The 16,201-nt window shown below is 49.5% G+C and overlaps 1 protein-coding gene across 3 annotated transcripts; it reads left to right on the forward strand.

The window, feature by feature from the left end:
• Positions 1–993: 993 nt before the first annotated feature.
• Positions 994–15,862, forward strand: NR2F2 (nuclear receptor subfamily 2 group F member 2). Of its 3 annotated transcripts, none has more exons than XM_058736709.1 (3): positions 994–1,778; positions 9,630–10,157; positions 12,968–15,862. In XM_058736709.1, the coding sequence occupies exons 1-3, from the start codon at positions 1,736–1,738 to the stop codon at positions 13,240–13,242; spliced, it is 846 nt and encodes a 281-aa protein (XP_058592692.1). In that variant the 5' UTR covers positions 994–1,735; the 3' UTR covers positions 13,243–15,862. The 3 variants fall into 3 exon arrangements, with proteins under 3 accessions (XP_058592692.1, XP_058592691.1, XP_058592693.1); XM_058736708.1 differs by lacking the exon at positions 994–1,778 and adding an exon at positions 6,866–8,041; XM_058736710.1 differs by lacking the exon at positions 994–1,778 and adding an exon at positions 8,950–9,467.
• Positions 15,863–16,201: the final 339 nt, after the last annotated feature.

Raw genomic sequence — 16,201 nt, forward strand, 5'->3', positions numbered from 1 at the left:
GGGGACGGCAGTCATCGATCAGACCTGGCAGGGAAGGGAGGAGGGAGAAATGAAGAGAAGAGGGCAGGGGAGAGGAGAGGCTGGGCAGTGATCACCTTCACCTTCCCTGAGCCCAGCCCCCCCACCCCCATCTCCTCGCGTTCAACTATCCCCCCCGACCTTCTGCTGGGGTTAAAGGGGGCGGGGGCGGAAGGGAGGGGGCACCCCCTGAGTTACACAAGTGGCCTCCTTCTACAAGAGAATGAGTTCACCACCTCCCCAGAGAAACCTCACCATCCATCCACTCGATATAACTGATGAGACAAACCACAAGGAAAAACTTCTGTAGCCCATATTTATGGTATTAATGAATAGTTAAAAAAAGATTTACACTTCTTATGATCAATATTCTGAGTTATTTCCCTCAAAGTATATAATTACAGTGTCTTCAGAGTTTTCATCATTGTTTGAGGTGGCAAAACCATTTGTAATTTTCATTAGCCAGTAAACATGTAATTAACATTCAGCACTGTGTTTAACTTAATTCCTGTTTAAGACAAGGACAAGAAGCAGCCGAAGAGCGTTAGTTCCATTTGTCAAGTCTGACATACATCTTACCATAACAGTTTCCTAAAATAAAAGATCCGTGTTTCCCCATTATTCTTCTCTTAAAACAAAACAAAACAAAAAAAAATCCATTAGTTAAAACTGTATTAAACTGCAAGAGGCAGCATAGTTTTTCCTCAATTTTCTCTAGTTACTGTATTCCTGCTTCCTTTTTCCATTTGGGAGGGTGGGTGGAGGGAGGGGGTTAATTAAGCATTCATTATTTGAAGGCTTGAAATTGGGAACCCCTCCCCCCCAAAAGAAATAGGTTTCCTCCTCAGGAAAGTTCTAGAATGGGGACTGGAAAAGGGGGGCACGGCTCTGCAGGGGAGTGGGAAAAATCACTTGGGGGGACATGAGTTAAAAGTAGAAAATGAGGATTCCAACGGATTCCTAGGAAAAAATGTTGCCCTCCTGCTTCAAGTTCTATCTTTGATCCAGGGTGAGGGGAGCCTGTCTGCCAGTCTGCTAGGAGGCTGCTTTTTCCCCCTCCTCTCCCACCTCTGTTTTTTTCCAACTTGCTTTAGGATTAGCCTCCATCCCTCTCGACCCCAAACAGTGGAATTTGGCTGTGCCTCGGGTCGTCTTGCTTTGCAATATCGCCTATAGTTGCTGGCGGTTTTCCGCCGAGGCTGAGCCGTTTGCTCCAGCCTCCGACTAAACTCATTAAGTTGGGAGATTTTTTTCAATTGGACGGGTGTTTTTAAAGTCTCGTCTTTCCAGCCCCAAACAAGGTGTAACAACGCACTCTTCCTTCTAAGGAATGAGATGAGAGACAAGGATCACTCCAGACATCTCCTACCTACGGTTTGGGGTTTTTTTTCTTAAAGGCGAGGCTCGCATTCCTCAGCAGCTATGTACAAAGCTCCCTGAAACCTCGTCTCTCTAAAGTTAGTGTGCAGGGCTTTCCAAGGCTGAGAACGCCTAATACATGGGGAAGCACTTCCTTGAGGTGGAAGGTCTCTCCCTTCACCTTTCCTCTTTTTCCCTGCAGGCTAGTGCCTACTTTTTATCAGTTTGCACAATCGCTTAGATAAACACCGAGGAGGAGATTCTCTTTAATTATCAAAGACACATCTTTTCAGGGGGCCAACAAAGCGTTTATTTCACCCGCCAAACTAAAGGAGAGTTATTCCAGTTTAGAAGGAAGATGCAAGCGGTTTGGGACCTTGAACAAGGCAAATATGGTTTTGGTATGTTTACTTACAGTATTTTTTTTCTCTCTCTCTCTCCTTTCTCACTTTTCTCCTTGTGCTGTGTGGGGCTGGGGGTGACTTGGGGCTTTTCAAAAAATCGGTTTGCTAACGTGTCTGAAATGCCTAGGACTGTGGTTTCAGGGGTTTGGGGAGGGGGGGGACAGTCAATTCAATGCATTGCCATATTTTATTACATGTGTGTGATAGGGGAGGTGGTGGAGGGGGGAAGAGGGGGGGAAAATACAATTGCAAAGCTGCCAAAATATGATTAAACCGAAGCGTAAAGACTGCCGTGCCTCCCCATCTCCTCGTCCTGTCTCCTCAAACTCCTTTCCTTTCAGAGAGCAAACTAAAAAAGCCAGTCCTATAAGCGTGTTTTTCCAAGCAACAGACGACTCGGTTTTCTAGCAAAGGAGCTGCGAGGCTCGCTCTACGTATCAGCATTTACTGTTCGATTTGCCTCTGCGCTTCATTTTGCAACCTTGTGCAACTGACAGCCAGCCAGGCAGGGAGGGAGGAAAGTACTGCCCGGCGCCCTCGGCCGCGGCTCGGGGAGGCAAGCGCTCGGTTAAAGCTAGGAGGAGAATCGCAACGAGAAGGGTACTCACCATCGGGCGGGGTGGCGGAACTGGCGTGCGGATTTCAGGCAAACGTTTACCTTTTGGCTGTCTATTGCAACCGCGTCGGGCTGACTTAAGAAGCAATTCTGTGCTCTGTCCAGAACATTCAAGGAACGGTTCCTCATTTTTAAAAAGCCAGCGAGAGAGACGACAGAGACAGAGAAAGAAAAAGAGAGGAGGGGGTGAGGGGGACGCACATAAACCCAGTTCAGGGAGGAAAAAAAAAAAAAAAAAAAAAAGAAGATCACCTCTCCCCGCCAGTGACTCGGGAAACGCAGCGGTGGCGAGATCCGAGTCCGGTCCAACCAAGCTAGAGCCAATTAATTTTAAATCCTGAAGAATTATTCAGATTAAAATGTACAGAAGTTTCATTCTCGTATGCCTACGTGAGCTCCAAGTCGTTTCCCTTTAAGAGCTCCTTTTCTTTTAAAGTTGAATTTTAGGCAGCGAGGACTCTTACACTAGGGGGCAGACAGATACTGTACTTGCTCCAATGTTAAGCAATTTTTTTCCCTCCCAGCATATGCTCTGATTTAGCACTGTAAATTTTTCAGAGGACCCAACTCTGACAGCCCCTGGTGATTTTCAAAGTACCACAAGCCAGTGGTTAAAAATTGCATTGACTTGGAAGTTCAGAGGGACACAATGGAAACCCCTTTCCCTATTCATGGAGCTCCAGTGTGGTGGAAGAGAAAAAACACACACGAACTAGATTGAGGGAAAGGAGGAATTCAATGAATCCTGGTGGACAGAACTGGTTTCTACCGAGTTCAGAGTTAAACTCGGCATTTGCTGGGGTCTGTATTCATATTGTGATTTCATTTGGGGAGAATGACAGCCGTCAGGCCACTTGCTGCAAGAAAATCATATTCCTGGGTGGGTTTGCTTTACTTTTTTCTTTTTCCACCAGAGTAAAACAAATGTTTTTCCAACTTTCTCCAGCCAAATTAAAGCTTGCCATTCCCCTCATTAAAATAAATTTACATCTGCAATAAAAGACTGGGCTGGATTTTTTTTTTTTTTGAACAGTAACGACATATTGATATTTCTCTTTTAGTCTTAGAGCTGTTTTATTCAAGGGAAATGAGCATCTCTGAAGAAGGCATTTGAAAATATTCTCCCCTCCTTTTATTTTTTTCTCAGTCTGCAGTCCTTTCTCTTCTTATATGCAGTAAAATTAACTACAATTGATATGGTCATTTATTTATTGTTTTGAATTTCTAATAGCATCCCCATAACTGAATGAATCTAAAATACAGAGTGAAACACGTCTGACTTCATGGGAAGCCTGTGGTCGTGTGCTGTGGCAGGCTCCAGTTTTGTAGGAGGTTGGGAAATTCTTCATTTTAAATCTAAGTCCATCAGAGCAGAGCATACTTCAAACACCAAAAATCTCTAAGTGCCCTGTGGAAGCTGTTGCTTTTCAGAAATTTCCCACTGCATGTCTGTAAAAGGTGATCTTGCTATGGAAGTGTCTGCACTCAAGAGGCAAGATTAAGATTTCCCTACAATCAATTATTCTCTTCTATTAAATTGAGATGGCTATGTCCATTAGATTTCCTGTCTCATCCCAGCCCCACCACATCTCTGCTGAGATTGCCCCTAATCTACTGACATTTGTAGCATTAGGCAATCCCTTGAATCATAGGAGTTGAAAGGGGGGGGGGGGGAAACCTTTGAAATGATTTCTTTTCCATCCTTCTGTCCTCTTTAAGAGAAAGTGATATTGTGTCTCTAATCAACCTGAAATTCTCAGCCTGCCTTCCCTGTGGCAATCTCATTGCACACCAGGTTTATGATAGTTCAGTGTCCACTGTAGTTGGTTGTTTGTTTGTTTTTTTTTTTTTACAACTTTCAAATAATCCCAGCACCTGCAGCTTTAGTGAAATACGTGATTTCAGCGGAGAAAGGGTGAGGACTAAGAAGGTTTCAGCAAGGAAGTGTAAAGAGGGTTTCTCCTCTCCTAAAAACTAGCCCCTGTCTGCCTATATCTTCAGTTAGTACCTACCTTGTATTCTGCCTGGAGGTAAAGGGTATTTATTGAATGCAAAGAGCACACACCAGCACAGGTCAATCGTATGTGTGGTCTATGGTTGGTTTTTTTTACACCTTTCATCTCGTCCATTTTTTGCACTATCAAGGATGCTTTCCTGGGGTCATCACTTTACTCTTCATATGTGTTCATGCTTCCTGAAACTCAGCGTGGTTGATGTAAAATATTTCAACTGTTCATAAACCTGGTTGGCTTCCAACTTTACAGTTTTTCTTGGGGCAAAATGTGTGCGATGCTGTCAAAATTTTGTTTTCTAAACGTTGAAGAATCATAATGAACTTCTCATGATCATACCGAAAGGTGCCTGCCCTGAAATACAGTGTGTTCCGTGGGGCCAATTCTAGATGTGTGACGTTTAAAGCCAAACGCCCTGGAGTTCAGAGACACATCCATGTTGATGATTTTAGCACATTGAAGCAGACTGGCATAGGCTATGAAGTTGTTCTTATTGCAGTGAATCTCTTGAGGTGGCCTGTGGCTTCTGTGTGGTTCCTGTGAGTTGTGCTTGGTATTATTTCCAATCTGGAGCAGAATCGCTGGTCGTGTTTTAATGACTCAATGGATGCCTAAAAGGAACCTGAGGAACAATGAAGTTCGTCCTCAACTGTTCCATGACCTAGAAGCATAGGCGCTGAAGTCTTTGTCTGTGTACATTGACAAATATGCATCTGACACATGTGCGCTTACATGTATGTACAGAGGGTATGCACAGGGGAGGCTAGGAGGCTGGGAGGCTGCCTCCGCTCGTCCATCAGCGGACAGAACGGTCTATTCACCTCTCTCCACGACTGGGTAGTGTGGCAGGACGTTGGCTTGTGAGTTAGCTACAACTAATGAGAGAGGATGAAGTTGAGGAAAATTGATTTTAATTGCGTCATGACAAGGAGATGAAGTCTACTTGTGCTTCTCAGCATCCGAGATGTTTCATTTGAGCAATTAAAATGTCAGGCCACATACCTGTGAAATGTTAACCCTGCAAGGAAAAGAGAGATACCAAATGGCTTCTTTCTTTTTTCCCTCTAAAAAGGAAAAAAAAGAAATGTCTATCAAGCCACAAAACCAAGCAAGTGATCAGAGTTGCTTAAGAGAAGGGTCTACCGTCACCCGGATCTGACCAAATGTTTCGTTTGCAAAATGCCTCCAAGCTCGATTCTCGGCACCTATCCTGACCCCCACCCACTACCCCTCTGCAAAGAAACCGGGGAACTTTTCTCTTTCTCTGGCACTGTGGGCACAAAGATGCGCCGGGAGTCCCGGGTGGTGCGCGAGCGACGGATTTCGTGGCATCGCCAAGTTGCGGGAGGCGAAGTCCTCGATTCCATCCAAAGCCTCTCGCGGAGCCTTTAAGAGGCGTTGTGTGTGCGCGCCGCGCTCCTCTACCCGCTGGGGCGGAAACCTCCGGTGCGGGGTGCGGAGAGCTCGGGGCCGCGTGCCCGGGGCCGGCCCGGGCCCATCCCCCGCCCGGCGGTGGTGGCGGCGCGGCCGCCCCCTCCCCGCCCCCCTTGGCCCCCCGCGCGCCCCGCGCCGCGGCCGCGACGCCGCTCGCGCTAGGACCGGGCTGAGCCCGCGGCCGCCATGGCGGGGCCGCCGCGCTCCGGCCAATGACGACGAGGGGGCGGCGCGCGCGCGCCTGGCCAGGCCAACCCCGGCTGCTGCCTTATAAGGCGCGCCGTCGCCATGGCAACGTGCGCTAAGTTGCAGCAGTCGTGTCAAAGTTCACTATATAGAGAGCTCAGTGAGCTGATCGCGGAGAAGCCACTTCTGCCAGCCCCGGCGCCTATAAATCGCATTCCCTCCCGCGCCCCCCTTTTTAGCATATTTGATCACTTTGATTCTCTGTTCTTTTCTCTCCGCGGTGTGTGTGTGCGTGCGCGCGTGTGTGTTTTCTTCTCCTCCTCCTCCTCTCCCCGAGTTGCCTCCTTTCTCCGGGTGCCGTGCTGCCTTTTTTTCCCTTCTTTCATTCTTTCTCTCCGTCTTTTTCTCCCCCCTCTGCGCACGAAGGATGTGCTTCTAGGTGGTGATCTGCCCTCCTCTCTCTCTTTTATCATTTCTCCCCCGCCGCCGGCGAGTTGACTCTTTCCCTATGTGTGTGAGGCGGCGGCGGCAGCAGCAGCAGCAGCGGCTCCGGCGGCGGCAGCAGCGGCAGCAGCGGCTTCAGCGGCGGCGGCGGCGCTAGACGCGGCGGCTCCGGGCCCGACCCGGCGGCTTCGGCGGCGGCGGCGGCGGCTCCGGCGGCGGCGGCGGCCCGGGCGGCCCGCAGGGAGCGGCGAGCGGCCTCCATCCGGCGAAAGCGGGCGGCGGCGGCCAGAGCGAGCGAGGCGCGCGCCGGGCGCCCGTGGCAGGCGGCGGCGGCGGCGGCCCAGCGCCAGGACGACGCCGCGCAGCGCCCGACGCGGACCACTTTCATGCTGATTCCCCCGGACCCGGGCAGCGCTCCGGCCACTCCGCGGGCCGCCGGCCTCCGCCCCGGCCTGCCCGGCTCTCTGGGCGCGCCCGCGACCGGCGCCTCCGCTCTCCCAGTCCTCCTGATTTCGATGGCTTTCCTGAATGGCTGACTGTGGGCTGCCCTGGACTTGGCCCCCGGACAGTCGCCTCTCCTCCTCCTCCTCCTCCTCCTCTTCCTCCTCCTCTTCCTCCTCCTACTCCAACTCCTCGGCACACCAGCTCTGAGAGCGAGAGAGTGAACGAGAGAGGGAGGGAGAGAGTGAGAGCGAGCGAGATCTTTGGAGAGATTTTTTTTTTTTTTTTTTTGCCTCCTACTTCTGTCTTGAAGCCAGACAATCGACTTGCAGCTCTCCCTCCCCTCCCTCTCTCTCCACGTTCTGCTCCCACTCTCTCTCCCCTGGCCCCTTCCCCTCCCCTCCGGGCCGAAAGCCCCCCGAAACCAACAAAGCTGAGCCGAGGGAAACAAACAAAACAAACACACCGGGCCAGACAAGCAATCGACAAAACTTTGCAAAAGCAGAAACAAAAAAGGAAAAACTAACCAACCTCAACCAACCAGCCCCCGAGCCACCCGGGGCGCCCTCCCGCGCCCTCTCGCACCCTCGCACACACAAAAGGCGGCGCGCCGGAGCCCGAGACCCGGGAGCCGCCGCCGCCCGCAGCCAGGGGAGCAGGAAGTCCGGACGCGGCCCCCATAGATATGGCAATGGTAGTCAGCACGTGGCGCGACCCCCAGGACGAGGTGCCCGGCTCGCAGGGCAGCCAGGCCTCGCAGGCGCCGCCTGTGCCCGGCCCGCCGCCCGGCGCCCCGCACACGCCACAGACGCCGGGCCAAGGGGGCCCGGCCAGCACGCCGGCCCAGACGGCGGCCGGTGGCCAGGGCGGCCCTGGCGGCCCCGGCGGCGACAAACAGCAGCAGCAGCAGCACATCGAGTGCGTGGTGTGCGGGGACAAGTCGAGCGGCAAGCACTACGGCCAGTTCACGTGCGAGGGCTGCAAGAGCTTCTTCAAGCGCAGCGTGCGGAGGAACCTGAGCTACACGTGCCGCGCCAACCGGAACTGTCCCATCGACCAGCACCACCGCAACCAGTGCCAGTACTGCCGCCTCAAAAAGTGCCTCAAAGTGGGCATGAGACGGGAAGGTATCGGCCTCTCATTTCTCCCCCCCACCCTCGCCTGGGGTCCCGGGGCCCTGGGTGCGTTTGGCTAGCCTGCTCTGGGTAAGGACGCAGAAGCCCCAAGCTCTTCTCTTCGTATTGCAGCTGAAAGGGGTTTTATACTAGAAGCAAGTTCTGCACTGGAACCCAGACCCCCCAAATCCGCATGCTTTGGCCGACTGATTTCCTCCTCTACTTTCTCTTCGGGCTGTTTCATTTTCTTTGCATTGATTGCGAGTTCATTCGAGTTCGCCTTTCTGCGAGGGATGGGGTGTTGTCTGTTGTTGTTTTAAAAGCCTGGTTTACTTCTCCGTCTTTCCTCTCGATTTCTCCCTCTCTCCCCCTTGTTTTTCCTGCATGTTCAACATATGTCCCTCCTCCCCACCCCTTTCCCCAGCCCCCACCCTCTCAAAAAAAAAAAAAACCAACCTGAGATTGTACTTTTGTACAGGAGGTTCAAATTACAAATGGCAATTTTATGCACTTCGCCGTATTAACGCTGCCGCCCGGGCAGCGCTCATGTGACCCTCCGTGGATTAACATTCTGCTAAAAAAAAAAAAAAAAATACCTCTGTTTTCTTTTTTCCTTTCACTTTTGAAAGGAGGAGAGCGCGATAGGAGTAGGGACGGGTGGGCGAGGGGCCCTCGGCGGCTGCTTTCGCTCTGCGCGAGTTGGGTCTTTGTGATATGAAATTCGCCGAGCGCCGCGAGCTGTGCTCGGCCAATGGCGCGCTCGGCGCCGGGCGCGGGCTCCGGGCTTGGGCGAGCGAACGCCGGGCTTTCTTTGTGTTTCTGCGAGAGCGACTCTCCCGGTCCGGCGTCAGATAACAGCCCGAGCCCGAGCCTCGCCAGCTTTCCCCGGCCGTCTCGGGCCCTACCCGGGCTGCGCCGGCGCCGGCCGCCTGTTCCCCGCCTCTCCCCGGCTTCCTCTCGCCTCGGCCGGCCTCTCTCTCCGCCCTCTCCCTCCGTCTCTCTTTCTTCGAGCACACTGATCAGGCTGCCGCCAGACCTCGGCTCTCTGCTCTTCTCTCACCGGGGGGCTCCCCGCCGGGCTGGGGCTGGGGCTGCCGGGTTGGGGGGAGAGTCGTGGCACGGTGGCCGCAGGCCGTCTGGGGTGAACCCTTGTGTCTTTTGCAAAAGCGTCTCACCCTCCCCCCCAGACTCGCCCCTCCCGCTCCCTCTCCTCCAATCAATAAGAAATATCAGCTGTTTAGCAGTAAAGAAGAAAGATGCCCCCAGAATGCTCCATCCCGCCCACAGTGCCGGGGACCCCGAGGCAAAGCGGCCAATTCTGGGTCCTCGGCGGCCCAGCCCCGAGCGGGCCTCGGAGGCAAGTGTGCCGCTCTGGCCGCCAGAGCTTGCCTGGGTGGTGGCTTGAGTGGAGTGCTGCCGGGCTCCCGGCGACTTCCAGGTCTGTGGCCCTGGCGCGCTGGCGAGAGGGGCAGGCCTGCCTGTTGGCGCGGTGCGGGCTCTGGGTCAGGCGGGGGTCGGGCTGGGGCAGACCCTGCCGGGGGAACTGGGCGACCGACGAAGCTGGTCATTAACGGCGGGGTGTCTCCTTTCCTCCCCGCAGCGGTGCAGAGGGGCAGGATGCCGCCCACCCAGCCAACCCACGGGCAGTTTGCGCTGACCAACGGGGACCCTCTCAACTGCCACTCGTACCTGTCCGGATATATTTCTCTGCTGCTGCGCGCCGAGCCCTACCCCACGTCGCGCTTCGGCAGCCAGTGCATGCAGCCCAACAACATCATGGGCATCGAGAACATTTGCGAACTGGCCGCGCGGATGCTCTTCAGCGCCGTCGAGTGGGCCCGGAACATCCCCTTCTTCCCTGACCTGCAGATCACCGACCAGGTGGCCCTGCTTCGCCTCACCTGGAGCGAGCTGTTCGTGCTGAACGCGGCACAGTGCTCCATGCCTCTCCACGTCGCCCCGCTCCTGGCCGCCGCTGGCCTACACGCCTCACCCATGTCCGCCGACCGAGTGGTCGCCTTTATGGACCACATACGGATCTTCCAAGAGCAAGTGGAGAAGCTCAAAGCGCTGCACGTCGACTCCGCCGAGTACAGCTGTCTCAAGGCCATAGTCCTGTTCACCTCAGGTAGGAAGGAGCCCTGCCCTCTCATGCCCAAGGACTCCTAGCTCCGAGTTAGGGCCCAGAGAACTTGGGAGTCCCCAGAGTGAGCCCAGCCTCCCCCTGGAAAGGCCAGCCTGTTGAGGGCAACCTGGAGTGGGGACTTTGTAGAGCTGCTGGGCCTCGCCAGGCCTGTCCTGGGGACAAGAGAGGAAGGCTGGGGCTTCGGGAAGGTCCCTTAGGGCACATGCTCTCAAAATGGGCCACGGGGAAGCCTCTCAAGCCTGCCAGACTGATGCGTGTTCCTGTGCCCTCCCTTGGCCCAGGCCTCCTGGGCTGGCTGGTCCTGTGCAGCCTCCTCTGCCCCAGGGCGCTCTCTCTGTCACCCTGACTGAGTCTCCAGGAGATGCCTCTGGGCCCTGCAGCTGCCCTGGCATCATCTCTGCAGGGGAAAAGTTTGCCCCTGCAGGGGAAAAGTTTGCCTGCTAACTCAGTGGGAGCTGGAGCTCCAGGCAAACCCAACCTGAGGGCAGCAGTTTTCAAAATCATATTCTTATTAAAACAATGCAGAGTGCCAGGAGAGGAGGAAGGCTGTCAGGAAGGGGGCAAGAGGAAGAAAGGGGGCATCATAACTGTCCAGGATGTCTGCAAGGGGTTGAAGACTCTGGCCTCTAGCTTGATCTGCCCAGGCAAACACTTCAGACAATTTTCAGACAACCCAAAATGTATGCCAACTTGGGCTGGGTATGAATGTTGCCAGAGATATAAAACCATCATTGACTGCGTTATGAAATCTAATTAGTTTGTATGTAGTTTAACCTGTGTGAGTAATAGATCTAATATTAATTAACTCTTGAGGCCAAATGATTTCTGAAGGTGTCTGGCTTTCCACTTTGGGCCACACCTGAGCCTTTTGGCTGCCTCCAGGCTGAGTTCAGCACATCCCAGGTGGGTGGAAATCACCCCCTCTCCGTTCTCTTTCTAAGTTGTCAGCTGATCCCTTTGTCATGGCTGAGAGGGGGGGAAAGAGGTTCCCAATTAAGAATTACAAACATTTGGACGTTTGTGGTGCTTGGAACCTAGGAACTGCAGTTTTTTACAGCTTGTAACGAGGACACTCGGAGAGCTGGATAGTTCTCGTGGCAGACAAAAAGATTCACAGTCTCTTCCTTATTGTTTGAAGGAAATCTGGGGACCCAAGTCATTAGCTCAATCGATTGTAGGTTCTGAGTCCTTAACCCACTGTCTGTTATACGCTGCTGGTTTGTTTTTGTTTTTTTTTAACACATAACCTCCCCCCACAGCCACCCCAAATTCTGCCTTTGAAAGTCCTTAGGTAATCAATTAAAGGGCAGTGTCTGGGCAAGGAAGAGCTGTATAGAGAGGCTTGGATCTGGAGTATTTTTCTCAGGGGAACTGTCATAACTAGAACATTTGCCTGATGCAAATGTACAGGCAGGATATTCCCCTAACCCCATAGCCCCCTTCACCCCCAGCCCACAACCCTCCACCCAGCCAAGGATCCCAGACGTGGGGGGGGGGGGTGTTGTTAATTTCTCCATATCATTGTTAGCTCTTAGCCTTACCCTTGGTCTCTTCAAGGAAAGAAATGCCTGATACTGTCGTAAGAGTTTAATTTATTACTATTTGCAAAATGCAGAGGCCTGTGTGGAGAATGCAGATCGCCTCACAAAGAGATAAAGGTCCCTCTTATCTGATTCGTAGGGAGACACACAGTGTACCCATGCAAAGGGAGGGAGTCCAATGCAGACAGATCTTTTAATTCCTGACCACAGACACCTATGCATTCTTTACATGCAGAGTCCCTGGATACACACATGAGAAAATTACATGTGTCTTCTGGTTCTGGGGGCTGGAGGTAGTGGCGGCTGTTTTCAAGTATCTGTTTTAAGGATTCACAGTATGCATGTGTTAGCCCCAAGTCTTGTCTGGGGCGCCCAAAAAGGTCAGGTCACAACCTGCGCCGCCTTCACTGAGAAGCCTCTCATTTCAAAGACACTTACTGTATTTCCACATACCCCAAAGAGAAAAGTGTTTTCCTGAAGATAACAGGGAGGGGTTTCTTCTGGGAGGGAAGTGGGTTTTAAAATAAATAAATAAATAAATAAATAAATAAATAAATGGGGGTAGGAGAAAAAAGGAGAGAGAAGAAAAGGGGGGAAAAGAAACAGCTCAAATGAACAGAGAGATCACAGTTTGCATGGCTGCCCTTCAATAGGGCTAAACTGACAAGATCAGTTTTAAAGGGCCACTTAAATCAGTTTCAAAGACTGGAGAAAAATGAGTCGCCCTCTTTGGGGAGAATCTGAGGCTGGGTCGTGGACGCCATTACTAGAGGCTGGGCCAGGTTGTGGCCCTCCTCTCCCACCACCCCCCCCCCAATATATAATTATAAGCCAAACTCTTATTTACAGAGGAGGAGGGGGAGGAGCACTGGCTGTTTTGGTTTCATCTGTTTGTCTGTCCGTCAACTGACTTGAGCCAGATTCACCCAGTGCACTTTGCTTGGGCCTCCCAGGGACCAAGCCTGAGTTCTGGTGGCGTGAAAGCCTGCGGTGCACTGAGCTGTGTTTTACTTTAAAGCAAATACCCCCAGGACCATCTCGTGCTCTCCAACCCCCCCCCCTCCCCTCCATCCAAGTTTTCAGTATACTGGCATTTGCTCCAACTCCGGTTGGGGCAGTTTGACAAAGCACTGCACACACACCTCATGTGACCCATTTCAAACCTCTTAATCTGATGACTGAATCCTTCTTCTTCTTCTCCTTCTCCTTCTTCTTCTTTTTTTTTTTTTTTTGTTTTAAACTTTCTTCCAGATGCCTGTGGTCTCTCTGATGTAGCCCATGTGGAAAGCTTGCAGGAAAAGTCCCAGTGTGCTTTGGAAGAGTACGTTAGGAGCCAGTACCCCAACCAACCAACGCGATTCGGAAAGCTTTTGCTTCGCCTCCCTTCCCTCCGCACGGTCTCCTCCTCAGTCATAGAGCAATTGTTTTTCGTCCGTTTGGTAGGTAAAACCCCCATCGAAACCCTCATCCGGGATATGTTACTGTCCGGCAGCAGTTTTAACTGGCCGTATATGGCAATTCAATAAATAAGAAATCAAAATAAGAAGGGGGAGTGAAACAGAGAGAAAGAAAAGGCAAAAGACTGGTTTGTTTGCTTAAATTCCTTCTGTTAAGAAAGGATATAAAAGGATGTTACAAGTTTGCTAAAAGAAGAGAGGGGAAGAATTTAATGGACTGTGAATTTCAAAAAAAAAAAAAAAAGACTGTCAAATGAACTTTTACAGAATGCATTAAAAAAAAAAAAACTCCTGTGTCGGTCAGAACAACTTGCTACTTATCATTTTTGTATAAAAAGGAAATTAGTCTTTTTCTTTTTTTGGTAAATTTTTGAAAAATATTGCTAAAAGTGCATTTAAGGAGATTGGGAGAAAATTAGCAGAATGGAGAAAGTAAGTCTTTTTTTTTTTTTCCAAATTATTAATTGTCCTGTGTCTATGTACCTCTAGCTGTTCTTTTTTGTACTTTTCTGGTTCCAAACCAGTTTATTCTGTGGTTCTATAATAAGTTTTGATATAATCTTGGCTTCTTAAAAACTGTGTATCCTTAAACTATATGTTCTGCAAGAATTAAAACTGAGTCCATGAAAATACCATAGGAAGACATAAAACTTTAAAAGGCAACTCAAAGGTGATGGAAACGCACTTACAAGTGGTGACCAAAAATTTTAGGTGAAGTTGAGCACTCTTTAATTTGAGAACTGGAGGAACCACACACAACACTTAACTTCCCCTACCCTGCCCCCCCCTCAAAAAAAGACACCATGACAAACCTAGCTTTTTAAAAATATTTTAAGAAAGAGAATGAACTGTGGAATTTATTGGCAGCCAAGGAATGTGTCCAAGACACGTGCTGAGGTTTTGAATAAAAAGTGAACTTTTGTAATTTGAATTGGGTCCCGCTTAGTTCTTGAATTGTTATGAAAATCCTATATCTGTTTGTATATTTGCAAACCCTTTGTATTATAATTGTTGATATTTTCCCTTTTTAAAAAATACCATTGAAATCAGCATGACAAAATAACACTGTTGGCACTTATAGGTAACGTGATTGATTCAGTATCTTAGAGTTTACAGTTTGTGTTTTAAAAAAAAAACTGAAGGTTTTTTTTTTTAAGTGCAACATTTCTGTATACTGTAAAAGTTATAATAACTGAACTGTTTGGTCGAGTCTTTGTGTGTTATATTCCAAGGAAAATTGAAAGTATTCAGAAATTAAAATATTATTTGATATCTGAAATCTGTTTGGCTGTCCCCACTCACTGTCTTTCCATCGAGAAGAGCCCCTGTGAGCTCTCGCTGAGCCGGGCTGGGGGCTTTCATGTGTTTACTCCCCTCAGTTTGTTCAAAGGTGGACTAGTGTATTTATTTGCCTGTTTAATTTGGGTGTGTGTGGGGGGGGAGAAGCTGAAGTTAATGGTTTATCTATGGTTTAGGAAGTGCCATACTGATATAGTAAACCACCCCATTCACCTAATCCTCCTTTTAATTAAAAATGGATTTTCCAGGAAAAAAAAAAAGGCCCTTATATTTGTCACACTTAAGTGCCTGCTTAGGGAAGGTATTGTGGAAAGTATTAGAAATCTTGAGATCAGTATCTATTTTATGATCAGAAAAAAATACTGTTTTGTACATTTCTGACAGTTCAGCAAAAGACAGTTCTAGCAAGCTAATCACAGCATTGTAAATAGAGGGCAGTTGTTTGCAGTGAGTTTTTCCTTAAGTAGGTGTGATTTTTTAAAAATACTCTGTGGTTCTCATCTAGCTTGGTTGTTGAGAGGATTTCAAATTCAGTGATATAGCTTATAGTGCTGAAGGGTCTGTTGTTAGTGTATATATGATAACTTGCCGCTAGCCTGTCTTTCCCCTCCCCCTCTTTACGTTCATTCTGTGAGAGCATGACCACAGGTCAAGGGAGTCTTTTCCACTGGAGTTATGTACATAAAAACACATCGACATTTTGACATTTTGGATTGTGTAGATACAATCTGTACTGCTCTTGGGATCCTTTGTCCTTAGAAGCCAAATTAAGAAAAAGAAGAGAAAGAAAGAAGGAAGGAAACTTTACAGGGTGTGCTGATTTGGAAGTAGTGACTATTTTGTTTTGGAGGTTTTTTATTTTTTCCTCTTTCTCTTTTCCTGGTTTGGAGGAAGCTCAGTGTGTGGGAGCTTGCAATTTTGTTCTTATTGAGGCTTTCCAGCACCACCCCCCACCATACTTCCCCATGTTGTGGTTCAATTTTAAAAGCGGTGGGTAGGGCAGGTGGAAGAAAAGGGATCATTTTGTAAAGTGTATTAAACTTTGATACTCAGTTCCAGTCAATACATGTAGACCAGAAAAATCTGTCTGATGTGTGCATTTGAGCAGAGATCTCCAGCTGACCCTCAGCTTCTTTCTGTAGATATATACATCCAGAAATACAAGTACGTCCTTAGGGCAGAATATCGCTGACCATTTTAGCTCCAGGTTTGTCGGTTGCTGTTTATTTTCTCCTCTTGCAAGTGCTATCCATGTGAGTGTGTGAAGTTTCTCTAATAAGTAAAACACAGGCCCTTTTCCTTGTTTGTTTTGTGTTAGTTTATTGTAAACAGCCATTTGTTGTAAATTATTATTGGCATTAAATTATAATTTATGATTTTCAAAGCAAAAGCCAGTCCCTGTTTTATTATGCTTTAAGCATGTGTTCTAGTCATTGGAAATCTCTCTCTCACTCTAAGTTTCAGCAAGGAGCTTGGGGGTCTGCGAGGCAGAAAAACAGGACCCAAAATTTTTCAAACGGGTTAAAACAAAACCCCTTGTATATGTTTAGAGTGGCCGGAGGAGGATCTGTTTAGAGTCTTGAGTTTGGTTTAAGTTTATTGCATTTAAAGAAAGTTTTTCTTTTCACGCTGAGTTAGAACAAAAGATCTTTGCTGCAACTGAACTGGACAAAAGACGAGGGCTGGGACCCAGCGAGTGCGTTCTGTGTGAAATTGACGAGATCTTTAA

This window comes from Neofelis nebulosa, chromosome 7 (assembly GCF_028018385.1).
Source record: "Neofelis nebulosa isolate mNeoNeb1 chromosome 7, mNeoNeb1.pri, whole genome shotgun sequence".
NCBI classification, from domain to species: Eukaryota; Metazoa; Chordata; class Mammalia; order Carnivora; family Felidae; genus Neofelis; species Neofelis nebulosa.

Bases quoted from the DNA above. Each gene is read 5' to 3' on its own strand.
- NR2F2 (XM_058736708.1), top strand. From the start codon at position 7,600: ATGGCAATGGTAGTCAGCACGTGGCGCGACCCCCAGGACGAGGTGCCC. The intron at 8,042-9,629 runs GTATCGGCCTCT...TCCTCCCCGCAG, and splicing joins AGTGGGCATGAGACGGGAAG to CGGTGCAGAGGGGCAGGATG. The intron at 10,158-12,967 runs GTAGGAAGGAGC...ACTTTCTTCCAG, and splicing joins CATAGTCCTGTTCACCTCAG to ATGCCTGTGGTCTCTCTGAT.